Source organism: Pipra filicauda, unplaced genomic scaffold (assembly GCF_003945595.2).
Source record: "Pipra filicauda isolate LSUMZ 115617 unplaced genomic scaffold, ASM394559v2 scaffold6_size6359152_pilon, whole genome shotgun sequence".
Classification (NCBI taxonomy): domain Eukaryota; kingdom Metazoa; phylum Chordata; class Aves; order Passeriformes; family Pipridae; genus Pipra; species Pipra filicauda.
Window position 1 is genome coordinate 5,971,749 of NW_024104865.1, and position 21,549 is coordinate 5,993,297.

Sequence of the window (21,549 nt, forward strand, 5' to 3'; positions counted from 1 at the left end):
CTTTGGACTTTCCTGGCCCCAGGCAGCATGGCTGTCAGTGGGCCTCAGGTCCCCTATTTGCAAGTGATTTGAATCTTGTGCACTTCAAAGATACTGTCTGCAAAAGATAATGACGAATGTTATGCATCAGCCTGTGGCTTCTGGCAGTCTGACTTTAAAAGAGGCAGAGCAAACTTTGAAAATAATACCAGCGGGTTTTGGTTCCTGTCACTCTTTCCTATACCAAAACCTTGCTCATACCACTGCCTACTTTGTGTTGAGAGAAAGAAAGCATATGGAAATCAATGCAGAAGTTGAATGTAAGCTGAAGACCAACAAGTCACACCATGACCTGACCATAATTCCAGGACAGCTGCTTCCTTGGAAGCCCTCATGTGGGCTACTCAGACAACAGGGCAAGGAGGAGAATGTAGGTTAACAGGGCTTGAGTGTTTGCTGTTGAATTATCTCTCCAGATACAAATATTGATGCAGGACTGTGGCTGAGGCTGTCAGACTTCTGGTTCAGGTGGGTGAGTCACTTAAAAGCCACATGGCTGAAAGGTTAGCCAAGGATAAAGAGCAAGCTGCTTTCACCACTGAGGTGGCTGTGAGCCACCACACACAGGCGTAAGGTTGCAGGCAACTTGTCAGTGTGCTGCTGAGGGAGCTGACTCACAGCTGCTGTCTGATCAAAGTCAGTGCTCTTCCCTTCTCTCCTTCAGAAGGGGACCCTGTCCTCGTTTCTGAGCTGCTGCAAGCCAAGTGGCTGCTTTTAATAGAGCGCACACAGAAGATGGTTGTAGGCAATTGAATTAGGGTTGCGTTATTAGTCCATCTGTGCAATATGCTCAGTTTATTGACAATCTGGTTAGAGTGGCTGGAGCTTGTTAAAGTGTTTCCTACTGTTGAATTTTGGGAATTGTCCTCCTGTTGAGAAGGAGCGTTCGAGAAAGGCCTCTCTTTAAACTGAGAAGGGGCTCTGTATGAACTGTCTGCACTATTTTTCTGGTTTTCTGGGAAGGCAAAGGATTGCATGGGAAAGGCTTATAAGATAGCAAGATTTGGCTCTGTAGTTCATTGTGATGTGCATGCTCCCACTCCTTTTGCTTGAGGCAAGGGGCGGCTGCTGGCATGTGGGATTGTATGCAGGGCTCTGGGGAGAGCTCTCTTTTGTTCACTTTTCTAAAGGTTGCCTGGTAGGGTATGATCTGTGGCAATCATAAGCCAAAGTCACTTTCTTTATGTCCTTGGGTCCGCAAAGTATCTTTGTGAATACACTGTGTGCATCAGACGGAAAAAGCATGTGCTGCGCTATTGGTTCAGGAAGGTGTGGCATGACTTCTGCAGCAGCCTTTATGTGCAGGTGTCAAGCTCTTGCCTGTCACAGCAGCCTCACTCTGGTATTTGAGATGGAAAGCTTATCTTTAAGGTTGATCACTAAGAAAGTAGGGGACCAATGCCACAACTGCTTATGCAACAAGTATATTGCTTTTTGAAGATAGCGGGTCCATACTGTTGTCTGGGGAATAGAAAAATGGTCAGAATCATAACTCTTTACAAAAATCATGATGCTCATTCAGGCCTTTGACTTCCCTGGAATGCCTTATTTCAGAGGTTGGCTATCAGTGCACTTCTATTCTGTTCACCAGCCTCAGATATTTATTCTTGTATACCAGAGCTATCCAGAGTGGTCCAGTCACATCTTGCAAATAGTCTTGATGGATCTTTTTCAGTACTGTGTCCCAGTAAGTGAGCTTGATTGTTGTACTTTACAAGACAACACAGAATGTCTTTGGTATCTGTATCTTTTTTATAGGTTCATAGTGAAAACCCCATGCAGAGAAGCAGCAGTGATGACTAAAGAGGGTGTGGGAGTGACTTAGGAGAACAGACATTGAAAAACTAAATAGGTGTAACTCGACTACAGAGCGATTTATAAGACATGCATGATTTATAAGACATGCATGTATTTCGAGCTTGAAAGTAACAGGAAGATGGATAATTGTTTAGGGTGATCTAATGGGGATTCAATTTAAGCAAAGTATCAAGTATCAGAATTCTTTGTGATATGGATATATAAAATCTTCACTCTGAATAAAAAGACCCTCTATCACTTTCTTTGTACAGAGCAGAAAGTAGTCATAATCTGTGAAACACTGCATAACACATGAGATGCATTTAATCCTTTTAAGATAGATACTAGTGTTTTTGAAATTGAGTTATGAAGCAACTTCAATTTCTAGAGGTCCAAGCTGCAAAGGATGGCTCTTGAGAACTGCAAGGGTTCTTATTGTGGCTAATTATTTTCAAAAGAATCAGAAGGAGCTAAATGACAAAGTCAACACAGTACTCAATTTGGAAAAGTCTGAATTTTAAGCAGTATTGTTTGTACTAATATGAAAGTTGATGTAAACCTGGGAAGGCTTATCTTCAGTTACCTGAATCAAAACCTGTGAAGCAACATAGCATAAAAAGAGGAGAACAGTTAAGAATGCGTAAAAATTTGCTGTTCTTAAGACTATCAGCACTACCATAGCATGCCAGTTCTGTGCGGGAGCATCTCTCTTCATTGAGAGCTGTGAGACTGCAAGAGTCAGTCCATATGAAAATAAGCAACACAGTTTAGAGACAGTCTGCAGTTACGGAGATCAAACCCTGAAAAGCCATGGATCACATAACACGTCTGCATCGTGTATTCATTCTCTTCATCTGGAAGAAGGAAAAGTTTAATAACTGAAAGCTAGACTAGGGAATCCAATCCATCCAGATACTACAGAGAGAGAAGACTGTGGAATATGAATGCACTTTGAAATCAGTATCCTGGTAGACCCTGGTGTATTTGTGATGATTTGCAAGTAACCTGACAGTGCATGAAATAATTGTCTTTGTAGATATGAAACAACATTGACATCGACTTTGAAATTTAAATGAAAGAAACACAGTAGAGTTCTTTTAGATGCATAACCTTGGTGCATTGACTTATTTTTTCTTTATAATAGGTTAATTACTTGAACAGGTATTAGTTAAATAGGTTTCTGTTATATTATAAAGCAGAAACAACCATGTAAGGATCCATGTTCTTGAACAGTTACAGTATATTACTTCCCACCCTGATATAAATGCAACATAAACCAAAGTGATTTAATTGTCTGGGAGTAAATAATTGTTATTCAGGAAATGCTGTGTTTGGCCTGTCCTGTTGCCACTGTGAAATGCAAATCACAAAGCAAATAGCACTATAGTCTCATTGCTGTGTGTGGCACACACAGCAAATGCACAAGCAGCAGCTTTAGTAGCCAGTTAAGAAGCTGCACTGGTGTCCAGTGTCTTTAATGCAATTTCTTTGCAACAAATCGTTGTATTTGAGCAGAACCTTTTACTGAACAATTCTGTCCTTTTCAATGTCTCAGGTTTTCTGTTGTATGGCATCTGCAGATAAGTAGGGAGTTATTCAATATTAATAGGTTTATTTTATCAGTTTAAGTGTTTATTAAAGAGAGTTCCCTAGGATATGATAAAATCTTTATGCAAAGCTATGAAAAGTGATAGAATCTGATAATCCTTCTAGTGCATTTGGTACAAAACCATTTTACATTTCCAACAAAGACCATTGCTGCCCTAATTACAAACCGTTCACTCTAAATAGTAGAATTTAATCTTGTCTAGTCTCAATATCAGTATTTGCTTTATCAGGTGGTATTTGTTGGAGGGGGCATTCAATTTCATGCCATTTTAAACAATTTCACTGGCAAAGCACATAGATTCACAATGTATTTAAATGGAAAATGGAAATTTTCAGTAAGAAATTCTGAAGATCTCATTTGAGTTAGCATATAGTCCTCTGTGGGACACGAGTCTGTGTGTAATTCTAGGCCCTTCTGTAGCATCATCCTTCAACAGTCTCCTCCAAATTGCTTTGTGGAAGAACACTGGGTTTAGTTTTACATTCAGCACCTAATTTCCCCATTTAATAATGGAAGTAAATTCTTAGTGTAAAATACACAGAATTGAGAATGTCCAGGCAAACCCAGCTGCCAGGTGAGCTCCAGCTGTTAGCCAGAGCTAATGAGCAATGCACTGTGTTGTGAGTAGCTTAAAGTATGTTATTTTTTCCGGAAATCCAACACAACAATGCCACAGTCAGTGTAATTTTTGGTGGAGAGAGAGGACTGTTTGCATTGCTTTCTGTGGCTTTGCCAGGGTCAAGATGTGTCCAAAATCCAAGTGCACCCTGGGGAAAACATTTTTAAGTCCCGTCAGCAGTATATGTATGAGCGTATGTGCAATGAAATAACTTGTTTCTTCTGCTATAAAACGTGGTAGGTTCCCACTGGAGAAGTGTGCTCTGGTAGGAAGTTAAGTGGTACAGAGAGTCTTTTCTCGCACAGTCCCAAGCTTTCAGGTGATCTGCATGCTTTCCTTTTGTTCTTAAAACTGCTCAACCACAGCTGTGGCATGTCGGGGTTGACAGAGAACCTGTCAGCAGCCTGGCAATTACTGATGAGGAATGTAACCAACTTTTAGGAAATATTTACTGTAATGCTGGACGGAGCAAACGTAATGCAGCCCAGACCAAAGGTCACCAATTAAAATGTGTCTTCAGTGTCGCCAATAAGAGTGTGTGCAGTGTCTACAGTTTTTTATGCTTGAGACTTTTGGCCAATTGTGTTGTGGCACGATAGTGTACAAAGAGTATAAAAGAAACACTTGAGAGCAATAAACAGCTTCCTGTTCACCTTACACCTGGACTACGTCTGATATCTGTGTCGCTTTGGCCGTTCTGACACTATCAGCGACAGTGGCAAGGTGCTGCACTGCTGGTATTGTCCTCAATGCAGATGTGAGGAATGCCTGTGAGCTGTGCAGAAATATTTTCTTACCAGGATTTTTTACTTTCCCTTCCTTCCTTCTTTTTCCTTCCCCACCTGCAACACAAGGGAATAAATCAGTAATAAGTCAGAAAATACTGCTTGGGTTTATTGTTTAATTCCCTCAGTACTTGATTTCTGGAGAACACAGGTTTGGTTTGAAGCAGTCCCTAAGCAACAATCTGGCTGTAATTCATGCTTCCTTTTCTTACCAAGACACAGGAAGCCCCGGGTCTTCACAGAGATGAGGCTGTCTGAAATTGAGAATATATTCTCGTTGCTCTTAAGTGTGCTCAGGATGTTTTATTACACTGGACAATATTCATGTCTTGGTAATGGCAACCTGACTTCCAGAAGTATCACATTTGGCCTGAAGTCTGTCATTTTCATAATTTTTTTTCCCAAAGTTGTTAATATGAGGGCAATATCCTGCTCCCATTGAGAATCTGGCTATTTTTCTTTAGTGCCTTCATGGGAAATAAAATATCTTAAAAATCTGCCTCCAGTCTGTACTTGATGCAACAGGCTGAATGTATAACTCTGAGATTGCTGTTCAGACATCTCATTCCATGTTTTACTGCAAAATCACGGAAATCAGAAGAGGCAGGAATGCAGCTGGAAATTTGTGCTAGACAGTCTTTTTAGCTCTCTGGACTTGATGAAAGTGCCACCTCAATTTGGTAATATGGACAGCTAAGCCTGGTTTCATTACTGCACGCACAGATTTTTGTATGAAAGAGACCAGAAAAAAGCTGAAATTGTAACTACAAACCAGAAGAGGAAGTCACAGCAGGAAATGGGCATGTCATGTCCCATAATTTGCCAGCACTTCTTAGTCCTCCATTGTTGTAAACTTCATATTCTATTTCTGTTTATCCATCCTTTTCTCCAGGGCTGCGAACTCAGAATAGCTTTGCTTGTGATACCCCATCTGTCCCAGCTGTGTGCTATTTCTGAGCTGATGATGCCATTTGCAGCATGTTGCCATACTGTGTAACTTTTGCAATGGGCAAATATCCACCAACGGCTGTGGGGGCAACCCCAAAATTTATTACCCCGATGACCTCGCACAGCTCTCCAGGGGCTGAAGGTTAGTGCACTAATTTATGGTATCAGTCTACCTTCTGCTGTGGTACTGTTTCAAAGTGCCTACTGCATTTCAGGGAATGTCTTGAGTTCAGTACATTTAAATCACTTTTATATGATTTTAGGTTCAATAAGGTAAATTTGTTGCCAGTATAAAATGTCTTCAGGTATTTTGGGAAGAAGGGCTGATTTGAGCTGGTGTTCATTATGGGAAGAGTAATGGGGCCACTGATCTCATTAATTTGTTATTGACCTTCAACTTCTTATAATGGGTCGGGCATCCCTACTTTAGCTTCAGGACAAGTTTACCCAGTGAACAAATTCTCATCCTGTTGTATAATATCTTTCTTTAGAAAAGTTCCATTCATCTTTAGTGTCTGATTTTAGTAGGGTTTCTGCTTTATATCCAGTCCTACATCTATGTAATTTGAGCTATAGAGGCAGGTTATACAACTTGGGCAGGGTCCCACAGCATGTCCTGGTGTCTCCCCAGTACTGTAATATAACTGTCAAGAGATCTGTGCTTGTGGAGTCATAGATAATATCTTTTTCCAGCTTAATCTGTCTTGGGTTGTGGCTTTTCTAGTTCATCTGTACATACTGAGACATATGAAATGTTCTGCAGAGCACTTCAAACAGCCCAGCCTGCCTTTGTGAAGGACAAACCCTAGGAGAGTTAGCATTTCTCTAACAGTGCTTGTGTTATGGAAGCACCAAAACTTGAGCTCAGTCAGTAGCATGCATGGAGATTCAACTTACTTGGACCACTTGATGGGTAAGGAATTGGCTGGATGGTCACACTCAAAGAGTTGCGGTCAACAGCTCGATAACCAAGTGGAGACCAGTGATGAGTGGTGTTCCTCAGGGTTGGTGTTGGGACCGGAGCTGCTTATCATCTGTTTCGGTGACACGGACAGTGGGAGCACCCTCAGCAAGTTTGCTGATGACACCAAGCTGTGTGGTGCAGTCAAGGCGCTGGAGAGAAGGGATGCCATCCAGAGGGACCGTGACAGGCTTGAGAGGCAGGCCTTTGCGAACCTTATTAAGTTCAATAAGGCCAAGCACAAGGTGCAACACATGAGTTGGGGCAATCTCAAGCACAAATACAGGTTGGACAAAGAATGGATTGAGAGCAGCCTTGAGGAGAAGGATTTGGGGATGTTGGTGGATGAGAAGCTCAACATGACCTGGCAATGTGTGCTTGCAGCCCAGAAAGCCAGCTATATCCTGGGCTGCACCAAAAGCAGCGTGGTCAACAGGTTGAGGGAGGTGATCCTGCTCCTCTACTCTGTTTTCATGAGACTCCAACCTGAAGTACTGAGTCCAGCTCTGTGGTCTCCATTATAAGAAGAACACAGACTTGTTGGAACAAGTCCAGAGGAGAGGAAGGAAGATGACCAGAGGGCTGAAGCACCTCCTCTGTGAAGACAGGTTGAGAGAACTTGGGGCTGTTCAGCCTGGAGAGGAGAAGGCTCCAGGGTGACTTTATTGCAGCCTGCCAGCACCTAAAGGGGACTACATGCAATCTGGGGAGGGACTTCTGACAGGAGCTTGTAGTGACAGGACAAGGGGGAACGACTTCAAACTGAAAGAGAGTAGATTTAGAGTAGATGTAAGAAGAAATTCTTTACTGTGAGGATGGTGAGGCTGCCCAGAGAAGCTGTGGATGCCCTATCACTGCAAATGTTCAAACCAAGGCTGGATGGGGCTTTGAGCAACCTGGTCTAGTGGAAGATGTCCCTGACCATGGCAGGGGGATTGGATCTGAATGCTCTTTAAGGTCCCTTCCAACCCAAACCATTCTAAGATTCTAGGATTCTATAAGTGTTATCATAATAACGGAATTGCTTGTTTTTCAATAATGCATTTCTTCACCTTTTTGGTTTCTCTGTCCTCCTGTGACAGAAGCCTGCATGACTGCCCTTATGACAGAAGCTTTTCAGGAAGGACCTCTTCAGGCAACTGAGAAGAATTCTGGGTGCTGCTTGCCATGTCAGTCAGGGTGACTTTTTTTCAAGTATCTGCTGTCTCTGCAAGCAGTTTTTCAGTCTGGCCTCCCCAGTTGTCAGCATGGCAGCCAGAGCTCTGGTGAAGAAGGATAGTGCAACTACGTTTCTCTGTCTGGCTACAGCATTCCCAGCCCAGGGTACAGTGTCTTGTCTCTGCCACTGGAGAGAGTTAACAAAATTTGGAGGGAAGGAAGAAGTGTATGAGCTTCCTTCTTAAAGCTTTATGACAATTTCTCTTTAATCTCCAGACAAGCCATGCCTTTCCTTGACAATTTGTGCATCTTCAGGAACCAGTAAGTGTCAGGCAGTGAACCTGGTTCAGGGTGGGAACCTGAGCTGTGTCTTTTGCTTCCCTGAAAGAACACTAGGTTTCCTGCACAGTCCTGCCCGAGGCTGAGGTGCAGTCCTACAAATGCAGGTTCAGTATGGCAGCCAAGGTACTACACAGCACCTCACAGCTCACCTCCTCTGTTTTTAAGTAAAAGTAAAGGGTGCCTTCATTCACATTTCCCTGTATATTTGTAACCCCTTTAACAGACATTCTGTGTGTGCCATCTGTGCACCCTCCGAGTACACTGTGTCCCCCGATGCTCTCTCATCTGCACGGCCTGAAGGCAGGCAGCACAGTGCTTGTGTTAACAGTTCATGCTGTCTTCTGTGCTTGGTGGGTTGTTGAATTGCTGCTGTCCTGTCACGCAAGGTGCCTTCTGTGTTGACTCTCTTCTTATTGGACTGGAATATTACCTGCTGTGGGGGAACATGGCCATCCTCATCTGGCTGTTGGGTCTGGTCTTTTGCCATGCTATTTACGCTTCTGAAGGCCCAGAATTTCCTATAAACTCTTTTTCTAATAATTTAATCTTGTAATTTCATGTTTTCTAGCAGACCTTTTTTATTAAGGGCTGTTATTTATATACAAACGTACAGTAAAAATGTGAGAAATATGTACCTTGCTGAAAGCATACCGACTGCAACTTAAAAGACTTTTTTAAAGCCTCTATTTTCATTTCCATATGCTTTTTATCTCTTGCACTACAGAGAACAATTTCCTCTGCTTTGAGGAAGTTCTGTAATTTAACTTCTCATTTCCAACGTCCTCCTGTGTCTTTTATCTCATGTCTCGGAATTTTAAAGAATTTCATTAGCCACTTTAAGGACCTTGCTTTAGCTAGAATCTGCTTTACTCTGTAAAGCCTTTTAAAAAAATCTTTTAAAGCCTAGTATTTCTTATGCTGGTTCTTATAAGGGCTGTATTTCACACTTGAACCAAAACTACTAGTCTTGTTAAAATCTACATCTTCCCTATGACTCTTGGAATCAAAAGCATTTGCAGGCTTTCCAGGTTCCAACCAGCTCTCTTTTCTGAGGACTTTCCTAGCTCATTCACTCCTACCAGTAGGTCTGGACATTCCTCTCTCACCTGTGCTTTCCAGGGAGCTCTTACTGCACACCCCATGCCATGGTCTCTTTGGAGTCTGAGCAAGAAGGAGATGGTCCCAGCTGGGGGGCTTGTTCTTCACATTGTCTGAGTTTCTTCTGCCTCTTCGTCACTGGACTCTCTACCTCCAAAGCAAGTGCAGTTATATGACCAAATTTTCCAGGTGTCTTTGTTCTAAATTTATGATCCTGTGTTCCTGTGTAACCTCTTGGAACAGCTTGTCTTCTCCAGAAGCTCTGCTTTCGCTAATGCTGCTTAACTGCAGATTAATAATAATCTTCTAGCCATCATGCTTCTTATTAAATATTTATATTGTGGTAGCACATAAGGGCTGTAATTGGGATCTAATTGTGCTGATTTATTCAGACCAGTTCCGAGACCTTTGGTACTACTAACTCTGCAGCTAGCAACCCTCCTACGTGTCCTTGTCCCTCACTGTCATTTTCCTTGGTCAGGTCAGCACATGAAACCGATCCCCGATTCCCTGGTGTGGAAACTGAACAGCCAAACTGCAGCGTGCTGACAGCTCTCTGCGCTTGTTCTCTCTTCATCCTTTCTTTGATTTATTCTTGGAGTTTTCTAAAAGAAGGGGACAGGGCAGCCTGTCTTCTGAATTCCCCTGCAAATTTTTTTGCTCGTCAGTGTGTCTTTTCTGTGTTCGTTGATTGTAAAGATCGTGAGGCAGCCCAGGTGAGCAACTGCCTTCTTCCCTTACCCACATAATGCAAATTGCTTCTCAGCTCAAACTACGTAGCTCAGCTGCTGCTGGTGCCTTATACATGTTGAAGAACTTAATATCTTTCCCATTTCTTAAAAATTAATCTCCTTTAATCCTGGCAACACTGTAAGGTTCAAAGATGTTTTACATTACGTGCAGGTAGGATTATGGTTTATTCCTTAGTAGAAGGAAAAGATTGATTTTTTTTTTTTTTTTAACATTGCATCCCTGGTAGTTTTTATTTTGCTGAAAACCAAGTTGGTGCTTTTTCTCTCTCAGCCTGACTGCAGAAGATGAAGGTATAACCCTCAATACAAAAAGTATATGCCAGAAGTCCCATTGAAAGCAGCAAACTATCATCACTCTTTCTGTGACAGAGATGTAGCGTTCTGAATCAAGTTGTGCAAGGTGATCTGCCCTTACACTGTCCACTCTCCTGTTAGCCACTGTGTTATCATCCTCAGTTTTTATTGTTTTAATAGTTGCTCTGGTCTGGAAGGAAGAGAATTTTGGATCCAGAGCAAGACATAAGCTTGTCAATAAATATTCTCTTCCTGCTCTAGGATTTCCTTAAACTCCAAGGTCCAGTTGTCAACACAAATCTGTCATATCTTAGGCAGCAAATCACTCTAAGGCAAAGCAAAAGAAATTCTCAGCTTGAAGTGCCCCCAAACCCTTCTTATAGCGATAGGGGCACTGCAAGATGTGCTTTGCCTTGTCTCTCTGGGTGATTGAAAATGGAGCTTTGTTGACAAGCCAGAGACCAATTGTTTATTTTAAGAAAGTGGAACAGAATACATTGGTGCGTTGCAGAGCAAAGTCTTCTAGCAGAAGTAATGAAGGCAATTCTAAAATAACGTAGTTGTTTTAACTTCAGGTGTTTTTTTTCTTCTTTCTTTGTTTCCTCATGTCTTGTAAGCACTAGACAGCACAAAAGACAAGTGAGCTTTGAAGTTACAGGTCCTTATAGGTCCAACGATTTCTTTTGCACAAGCACATAATCTATTGTACAACTCTATTTCTGTATATCAAAGAGGCCTTTAGGTCTAAAAATCTTTTGTCTCCCAGTCACAGTTAAGTCCTGTTTGTAGATTATGATCACTAAGATCTGAGATGGGACCAAGGGTTTTAAGAATTGAAGGGGTTCTGTCTGGATTATAAAGTGGATGTAAACTATCAATGTAAGGAGAACACAGAGCAGAACTGGATGCTTCAAAATTTGGAAAAGGTACAAATATGAAGCCTGGGGCAACGCTGATGATGTCCAGAATTTACACAATTAGTGTGGTAAATAAGGAATTATGAACACAAGAAAAGAGGAAGCAGTACAAAAATAAACCTTGCTGCAGTTCAATCTGGAAAGTCTTCTGGCATGATTCAATGACTGGTAATTAATAAACAAGGAAGATCCAGAGAAAGAAAGGAAATGTGACCAAAAAAAACAAAAACAAAAACAAAAAAAAAAAAAAAAAAAAAAAAAAAAAAAAAAAAAAAAAAAACCAGCAACAGCAAACAAGCAGTGAATGAATTCAATAAATGATGAAAAATATATGGCGATGCAGAAGAGAGTGCTGACAGACCCAGATGCCTGGGATGAGGATTCTCAATCTAGAATAAGTTTTTAATGAAATCTCTGGTGTAACCAGAAACTGAGTTTGAAGATGGGCTATACTAAGATTAGAACATGGTCACAGAGTCTCAGCTATTCTGATTGTGGCTTTGTGCAACATCTGGAGTTCACAAAAACAGTCTGCATAACACAAAAGCATCTGCAGAATGATGTGGAGGTTGTGTCTGGGCTGAGCAGGAGTATTTGTGGCCTGTGTGCTGGATGCCTCCAAATAGGTCTGCCAGGTGCTATGGGTAATCCAAATGTTGTAAAACTTAGTTCCTGGTGTCATGGATTTACCCTGACTCTGCTAGGGTGCCCCACAAAGCCACTATTGGCACCAGTGCCAGCCCACCATTGAAGTTCACAAGAAGGAGCAGGGGCCAGTTACCTAGGCTGTAGCCACAAATATGAAAGAGTTTTGCCTGACTAGGAACTAGTGTGAATAAAGCCAATTCCAGCTAAAACTATGAAGTTTTGTATCTTCCTTCTGATTCCTGAGCCATTCAGTTTCCCTTTACACATCATTTCAAATAAAGAACTTGTGAAGTTAAGAAATGGACCGTGAGCCAGAGGGACCTGAGCAGCAGGGGTGAGACAGTCATGCCACTGTGAAAGATGGGAAGAGAAGGTGTGGCTTTCCTCTATTCCCCAAGCTTTTCTAGCCTGCCACCTTCTTTCCCCTGCGTACGGTATCTGCTGTCTGTGTGTCATTTAGTGCTAATTAAGAAGTGAGTGGGAGCCATAAGCTCATTACATTTAGAACCTGGAAATGGCCTCCTGAGAGCCCAGAGAGGGTACTGTCTGCTTTCTCGCCACAAAAGCTTCTCCACCCCACTGCCATAATTCTAACCACCAAGCTCCAGAACTCAAAATTCAACGCCAGCTCAGATTTACAGAGCATTAAGCGACTGAATTAAATCCTCAGCATTCACTCGGCGTCAGCCTGACTGAGTAAAGGATTTCACGGGCTGGGGTGCTCTACAAGGCCATAATTTATAACGTTATGCAGAAGCTGATCCTCCAAGTTTTATTTTGGCTTGCCGCAATTTCGTTTTATTAAGGCCCCAATAGTATTTGTTGTTTTTCTGTTTGCTTTGATGTGGGAGTTTTAGATTAAATTCAAATAAATAAATGTTTAAAATTAAATTAGGTTTCATTTGCATGAGTTGAGGAGTGAAGTACATCTTTCTTTCACCATATAAAACATAACAGACCCATTACCCATCACAGAGCCCTCAGTTGCTCCTGAAGAAAAATGACATTTCCTTCTGCGTAGAAAATACTTAAAAGTCCCAAGAATAGATTTATAGGAATATTTTAACCTTTTCTTTGATCCCTGAAATGTCATTGTTCTGTAGGCTACATTGCAAAACGTGACCTTTTATAGGAACCGTGGGATGGATTTGATCTTTGGAAGACGTTTTAGAGATAATGCACTACAGGGTGCAAAGAACGTTCACTCCTGAAAAAAGAGCTGAAAATGGTTTTGTCTGCTGATATTTGTGTTTATGCTGTACCTGGAGGACAAAAGGATTGTTTATGATGAGGCTGGTACTTCAGGGACAACAATGAAGAAAATAATAAGAGAACACAGCATCTTCTTCTGGTTTAATGTGCAACAGTTTTATTTTCATTACATTTAAAAGAAAAATTTGAGTACCAGAAGTTGTTCACATGGGGGATGCTTGCAAATTAATCTGTCTGAAATGTAACAAGTTTTTATAAGGATTAGATCTTAGCTTTTCAGAGTGCACTCTGACTTCCTGACAGGCAAAACACAAAGCTGAGCAGTTCTGGGAGGAGAACTGACCCTTTGCTTCAGATTTGTGTTTGCTCTCATAGTGTCCTCTTTCATGGTTCTGCTGCCCATCTCTCTTGGGCTCTTTCTCTAGTTGTTTTACACCCAACATTCTCCATGACAATCACAGTATGAGTTCTCCAGCAAGAGATCTCATCATGAAAACACATTTCAGCATTTTCATGATGACCGCAATAAGCTTGTGAGTGAAGGCAGATGCGAGTCCATGGGCTCACACTGTGTGTGTTGTCTCTGTGCTTTGCTGGTAACATTTCCAAACCAGATCTTTCTGAAAGATGTCACAACTTCTATGACCAAATACTGTCAGGTTGTACCTAATTCTGTAGCTCTTCCATGTGCAGAATTTTCACTGAAACCTATTGTTGTTGGCAAAATGTATTGGATTTTCCCCAGAATAAGAGAGATGTTTCCGTCCCGATAGAGCTTGCAGTCCAAGCAAAGAGAAAACCTGAGTGAGGATGTAGTAAGGAAGATAGCGGGTGAGAGAACAAAGATCACAGGTTACCACCCTAGTCATTGTTTATCCAAGTTTACAATGAAATAGGGTGTAAAGGCACCAAATGAATTCTGAGGCCGTACCAATATTGAAAGAGTTCCTGGCACTGGCTCTGTGGACTGCTGAACTGCCTGCCCCTAGTGAGACTGTGCTGGACTCCAGTCACTTTGGAGCTTGGAATGCAGATATAAAGAATTTACAAACATCTTAAGAAGTCAGAGTGCAGAAGACTGAAGGCTAGGAAAGAGATACTGGCCTTGAGGAGATTGAGTTCTAGACAGCAACAACCTTACCTTGCAGAGACTGAGAACCATGATGTGGCACATCATGTCCTAGGGGCCTTTCAGGGTGGCCATGAAGACCTGGACAACGTTGTCCTCATAGACACAGGGCCTGAAAGGATTTTAGACATACCTAATGTGCCAGAAAAAAAATTAGTGTCTGGGAGTCATTGGCCTTTTACAGTGTGACATGACTATTGGGAAGTGATGGCTGGTGACATTTTGAATATAGGAAGTGAAATGAGCAAAACAAAGACAGCTCAATGGCAAGTTGCATCAGGATAATGATGCCCATATACATTAAGTAGCAATATAGTCTCCTCGCTTTGCTCAAATAATTGAGCCATTACGCCAATGCTTTACACGGATGACTTTTTATGGGGCTGTCCCTCCACTGGGCAAGCAGGGTTCTGCGTGCAACAGACAACCATCTGGTGTGTGTATCATGTTTGGTCTCTGTGTGCTGCCAAAGACAAGTTGAAAAACTCAAGTGCAACGTTTTTCTCTGAATCTGTGATAGTGGTGAAACGCTGAAGTGTAACATAGTCAACCCCAAAATGCTTTGAACAGCTGAGAAAAACTTTCAGATGAACATGGGGTGTTTCACTTTCACTGTAGGAAAAAGGTGATGAGGTGTAAACTCTCTGTTGTCAAGTGAGTTGTCAGCAATATTAATATGATGTGTAGCATCTAGTTACATTGCACAGGTCTTATGACCCTCTTAGAGGTCATAAGATTATCAGAAAATCATAATGGGATGAATATGTTTTATGCTTGGTGATTTGTATGACACTGTGAGATCAAAAAGAAGATTTTGTTGTCTAGGGAAGCAACCAAATCTGTGATAATCCAAGCATATAGTTAGTCATAAGAAATCACTGCATCTAAAAAGTCTCTGACAACCAAAGGTGAACTTCTCCCCAGATGCATTCAAGGTTGTTTCATTTGCCTTCCTTCTGCATGTCACTTAACTCTGGCTGCAGGATAGTGTACTTACCTGTATTAAAGAGTGAGTGAGGAATAGGGAAGGCAAAATCAGATGTCTTTGATATCATCAAGTGTCCTTGCTCTAAGAAAAAAGACAATTCTAGGCATTTAGTGAGACTGTACTTTTAAGTCATGATTTGAATATATGAGACACCATATTGCATTGTGAATTCAAGCCCTCTCCACCAATGCCTAGGAAGCATCTCCAACTTATTTCTCTGAAATAATACTCAATAGAGAAATGTTACTGGCTTTGTCCTCTACACCTTAATGTGGGAGGAAGCATTGGGCAGAATCCAGAACAGAAATCACAACTGAGTTTCAAGAAGATAGCAATTCACTTTGTTGTTTTCCTCATTTTCCCAAAAGACCGAGAGTTATCACACAAAACAGACACTCCCAAGATTCAAGGAGGCAATGAAAGTCTATGGCAGAGCTCCTTCAGAATTACCGCCCTTGTTTTTCTTCTAAATTGTATAATCCAAATAATTGCTTTTGTTCTGTAATACAGTGAAATTGATTTATCCTATTCTAAATCTCTTTCAGTTGGCACTCTCAAGGTGATCTGCGATGCTAGGCATGCCATTCCCCAGGCCACGGGGAATCTGCCTACAGTGGTGGTCAGCCTTGCCTTTGGAGTGAGACATTTCTGACACTTTTAAGTGTTAGTGTGTGTTCTCCACTGCCCTGCTAGAGGAAGTCTGGGGTGATTACTCCCCAGTATATCTATCTCTCTAGCTTCTAGAAACCTGCATTTTAGGCATTTTATAAGCCAAATTCCATCTAAACCATCATGTTTGATAATCACTGATAGACCCGCTCTCTATGAGTTTATCTAATTACATTTGGAGCCGTTTATACTTTTGACCTCCAGAGAAATCCGTGGCAGTTTAATTCCACGATTCAAGTGTGTATTGTCTAAAAAAATCCTTTCTTTCATTTGTTTTAAACCTGCTGTTTCATCATTTTATTGGCTGCCTCCTTTGTGTGGTATAAAAAGTAATGAATAATCATCCCCTATTCAAATTCTGTATACCATTCATGGTTTTAAAGCTTTTTATCATATTCATTCTCAGTCATATCTTTTCCAAGCTGCAGAAATCTAAACTATTTATTTCGTTCTCATCTGGAAGCGGTTTTATAACTCTCAACCGACAGAATTGCCACATTATTTTATCTAGTTCCATTACATCCTTTTCAAAGTAGAAAAATCATAACTGTGCATAGCATTGTAGATGTGTGCTCTCCATTGATTTATACAGTAGCATATTTAGGAACTCTTAATTCTTTCTTGGTCATAGTTCATTCATGAGGGCTACGTCCCTGGTTTGATTTCACAGCAGAAGCAGAGGGATGTAACTGGAAAGCTGTGGTCTAACACAATCTGGTGGAGTCAGAATAAGCCAGGTTCCCCAGAATTGCACATCTATAGCTCAGATCATGATTTATCATTTTCTTTGCTACAGTCTCCATCCATCACCCTTCATTTCACATTCTACTGCTCTCGATTCTTCAGTGTCAAGAATTGCTCATCTAGAACACTTACTAGTGGAAGATGTCAGAAATATAGGTGGATTCTGCTTCTCTGTTACGTAGAGAAATTAGATCCTGGATGCCTTGCATTTCTGAGCTATTTGTTTTCACTTAGTATGCTGTGTTTTCAAGGAGTTATTGCTTAATAATACCAAGTTGTTCTAAAATAGAAGGCTGAGTGCCTAGGATTTGCTTTATTGTATGAATTTAGTGCAACTCCCATCTCTTCAGCGAAGATCACTTTCCTCCCTTTTTAAGAGGTACCAAGCTGGGAGTATGAGAAAAATTATATTCCTCAGTAATTTTGTGGCATGAGCACACATTCTAATTTAGGGGTGATTTTTTCATTACCATTGGCATTTGGAGGGTTTCAGAGTGCTCAAGCTTTGCGAGCCCTCCTATCCATATAAGGTAATGTTTGAGTTGAATGTTCAAGGAGTATGAGTTTTGAATAATGTATTGAATTGCTAAGTTCAGAATGTTATTTGTTTTCATATTGGAAATTGCATCCACATCCAAAACCTTTTCTTTCATCAGCCACTTCCTCTCCCATGCCAAACTCCACATCCTATTAAACTGTTTGATAATCACTTGTGTCACTTTACTCTACTTGGGAAAACATAATCTTGGGGAATGTCTTCTTACGAAGACATTGTTGGGAACCTGCTGTAGGAGCACATCAGGAGAGAGTTGCATGGTAGGAGGTGGCTGTGTCGGGGCAGCTCAAGGACAGCACAAAAAACGTACAGTTTTCTTTACAGAAAACTTCACAGTGGTCTAAGAAAACTCCTGCTAACAGAAAGGTGAACTCAGAAAACAGAAAGTAAAGCTTCCCAGAAGAGTAAAAGCAAGGTGCTGTGTCTTGGACAATCATTATTATAACTGAGTCTTGTCCTAGAACTCTTGCAGAAAGGTGTGGCCCAGTCCTACTACTCCTGGAAGCCACAAGTTCCTTTTTCTCTTCTCTTTGCCAGCTGTCTTTCTCCCATGGACCTTTTCATGGCAGCTCCATTTCTCTATCCCTGTTCCCAGACTAACCCTCTCTCTTCACTGCATCTGCCTTCTGCTGCCAGTGACTCTGCTGATGGACAGACAAATAACCCATCCCTCTTCATGATACAGTTTGAAACCCACCACATTGGCACAGTACTTGCACAACAGGCTGTGGAAAGGACTTGCAACTACTTTAAAGCAGATTGAGATTTTTGCAGCCAGCCTCCTGACAACTTGTGCTTGGTGGAAAAAGGAGGAAAACCAGATGTATCAAATTATGGGCTCAAAGTTCTTTGCACAGGTCTGCTCGAGATCTGCTGTTGCCAAGTGCAAAGGCATGATGCCTGGCTAAGGATCTCAGCAGGGGGTCTGCAGGGTGTATTTGTCCCCAGTGGTGTAATGTCACTTGCAGTGATGAAAGAAAACCTCTCTGGCTGTGTAAAGAGACACCTGAACTTTTTGTCACCTTGAATACTGTGCTTATCCTATGTTTTCTCTTCCCCTGTGAGCCCTCATCTCTGCTGAGGTTGTTAGAGCAACATTTTTTCCAGGTGTTTGGGGAAGTGTTATGACCCAAGGACCTGTATGTGCTGTTTTATAGTGTAGCTCTGTGATGCATGTGTTAGAATATCTCTGCTGCCTTCACCTCACAAGCCCAAATGTGAAACTCTGCACTTTTTTCCTCTTCCCCTCCCCATGCTGACAGCAATGCACAAGTGATGCATTAGCAATGCATCTGAACTTGAGTCACGGCTGTCTGAAATTTTAGCCCTTATGAGAGACAGCAGACCATGGAAGCCACAATTTTTTATTGTGCCCTAGGGTTGTTGTGAGTGAATCATCAAAAGAGTATGATTCAGTTGTAGCCATAACATTGTTTTTTCCTCTTGTGCCATTAGCATGGAAATGCAGAATTGATATGCTCTGAGTTCTGGTCACAGGTGCTGCCTGATCCCTTTAATGCATGAACTGTAATGGTTCTTATTTTTAGTGCATCTAATCGCTAGCACACAACTCCTCTTCTCAGGCTAGGTGTATGTCCTGGTTTGAGACAATTTTGGAGAGGCGGAGACCTCAGACAGAAGTCTCCTCCCTCAGATTCAATACCCCTGGTTTCTCCCATACAGAGAGAGCAGATACAAGTGAAAAAATAACTCTTTACCAAAAAGAAATGCTAATAACAACACTGCTAAAACTGGGTTAAAACAACTGATCTTGAGAAACTCCCAAGCTCCACCCACCAAACCAAATCAAGATGGCAGCTGGTGTCCCCCACCTGGAAAAAAACCACACATGACCACAGGACAAAGACAAGATGGGTGGCCCTTCCATTTGGTTTGCCTCCCCCATGCCCAGAAAACCTGGCAGGAACAGTTGGAGAGTCAGTGCTGGCAGGAAACAGCAGATAGCTGTGATTCGATACCGGCAGATGCTTGTGTGGCGCTGGAGTGAGGCTGCGGTGCTGGTGCAGGCAGTCGGAGCAGGGCTGTGAACACCCAGGCAACTGGAAGGACCCACAAGACACCCACTGGATCCAGTGACAAGACTTGGTTGATGCAATTTCAGTGTTCATCGGTCAAAGTGGTGGTCTCAGTCCAGATCAGTCAAGGTGGTGGTGGAACCCCCAGGTTGTAAGGAAAGTCCCGTGTGGTGAGGGAAGAAAACGAAGTGTTAAGTGAAGTACGAGTGTGGTCTTTTATTTGGCTTAGGCTCAGTAGAAACGCCCCCAGTACTTCCCCTGGGGAGGGGATTTCTACAATGGGTGATACAATAATGGATCATGGGGCATTTCAGGAGTCTTCTACACTTTCTAAGGTGTTACAGCTGCCTGGTAGGTCAGCACAGCTGGATCTGCTATGGCCCATCAGCAGAGATTACAGGCTATGTGTGAATTGTCCCAATGCTTCCCGGATGGGAGTTATCACAGCTGAGTCATTTGCATAAGAACAAAGGAACACTACCCCGCCTCTCTCCTTGCTCAACACCCAGCCTGTAGCCTGAGGTGTCGGATGTGCATGCCCTCAGCACCTGGGTGGCCACTGCACATTGTTAGCAAAGCACACTGCTGATTAAGCCATTAGCACCACTAGTCCAGGCTCTTACAACACCTGGGTGGTCACTGCAGGTGGTCGAATGTTTGAGTCATTAATCACTAGCAGTTCAGTCTCTTTAAAAGGCAAAACACCAAAAAAACCCAAAAGGGCATATTTGGAAGAAAAAAGAAAAAAGGTGGATACCAGAATTCTTTGTGTAACCCAGGACAACTTAATTCAGGGACAAATAGTAATGTAAGGACTTTGCTCGTCTGTCTGGGTCTGTCTCTTATTCAGATACTTCTCAGGGACCCCATGCCTTTTTAGATCTTTCCTATCAGAGCACAACCGTCTCTGATACAGACACCAACCAAATGTGTTCAGACAGCCCATGATGCAGGATTTGTGCTTGTTTCAAAATGACTGTCACCCGTATTTCACGTGGGCCTCGAGACCGTAACTGCATAAAGAAAGTGCATCAGGGATGAAGAGGTGCCAGACACAGGTGCTGATTAAGACAAAGGACTAGGTAGTTCTAGAGACTTGATTTTTTGGTGTAGCTCAGGTTAGTTTTGTTAGATTGTCAGTCTGTAAAACATGATTCATTCATGAGATCTTAATTCTGTGTCTGTCTCTCAGGCTAACAGCATACTTGCCTCAATTCTTACCATGATGCCAAACTACCTTCCCTTCTTGTTCCTACTTATAAAACGTGTTGTACTTGTGAAATTATGGAATTAAACCCTCCATTTCAAACCAGATGGTAGCTGCAAAAATCCTGAGGAAACATCTATGAGGAATTTTTTTTCCCCTTCTGGATTTTTTTAATGTGGTTTCTGTTTCTTCCCTGCTCCCTGCTCCTTTGTAACTTCTGAGAACAACACAATACCTCTGTGGACATGTTTCAAACCGGTAAACAGGTTTCATCTCAGGGTTCCTCCTGTGCTTTTCAGACACAGTTCACTATTCTTGTCTTCAGACCTGGGCTTACACAATAATTGTATGAGCCTCTGCTCTGCATCTCCTGCCATGAATCAGCTTTACTGCTGTTCATTATTTCCGTGACTGTCAGGAAGCTAGATGGAAGTCACCTCTTTAGATCTTCTCTCTCCTTCTGTCAGTATTGGACATGACAAATAAATGAAGATCTCTTCTCCAGAAAGTTTACAGAAGTCCAGAGGAAGAGAGATGCTGTGTAAGGTGATGGTTTGCATGGTAGCACTGGTTCCGTGTTTGCCTGCCTGTAGGTGGTGTATTGTGCAGCATTTTCTCATATGATACCCTCATTCCTCTACCCATGGAGGCAGGTCTTCATGGAGAGCTGTGATGGAGTGGGAACAGGTGAAATGAAGCAGGAGGTAGAGCAGAGGGAGGGAAAATCTTCAGAGTGAACACTAGAAAAAAGCTGAAGATAATAATGGCGTTAGCAAGCCTTCAGCATGTGGGTTGGTTTGTTTATCTAGCTCTTGCTTACCAAGTCTCCATTGCTTCCCTGAAGTCACACAGAGAACAACAGCAGGACTGTGCAAACCTCAATGGCCATGTAATTGATGGGAGAGGTAGAATGTTTGCCTGCTGTCTGTCCACTGATGTCCAAATGTCATTAAAGAACCTTCATTTTTCTTTTACATTTCATGTTTCTCGACCTTTCCGCTACTCCTTTACAAAGAAATAACCAGACAAAAATCCCATTTT

General features: G+C 42.0%; 1 protein-coding gene across 4 annotated transcripts in view; it reads left to right on the forward strand.

Moving 5' to 3' along the window:
• Positions 1–21,549, forward strand: part of LOC114003324 (transmembrane protein 263-like) — a 209,305-nt gene that overhangs the window by 152,614 nt on the left and 35,142 nt on the right. The window contains exon 1 of one of the 4 annotated variants that reach the window (XM_039389034.1): positions 5,808–5,939. The exons of the other annotated variants lie outside the window; for them this stretch is intronic. Coding sequence (XP_039244968.1) covers positions 5,828–5,939 — 112 coding nt within the window. The 5' untranslated portion in view covers positions 5,808–5,827. Of the gene's footprint in view, positions 1–5,807; positions 5,940–21,549 lie in introns of those variants that run through there. 4 annotated transcript variants of the gene reach the window in all.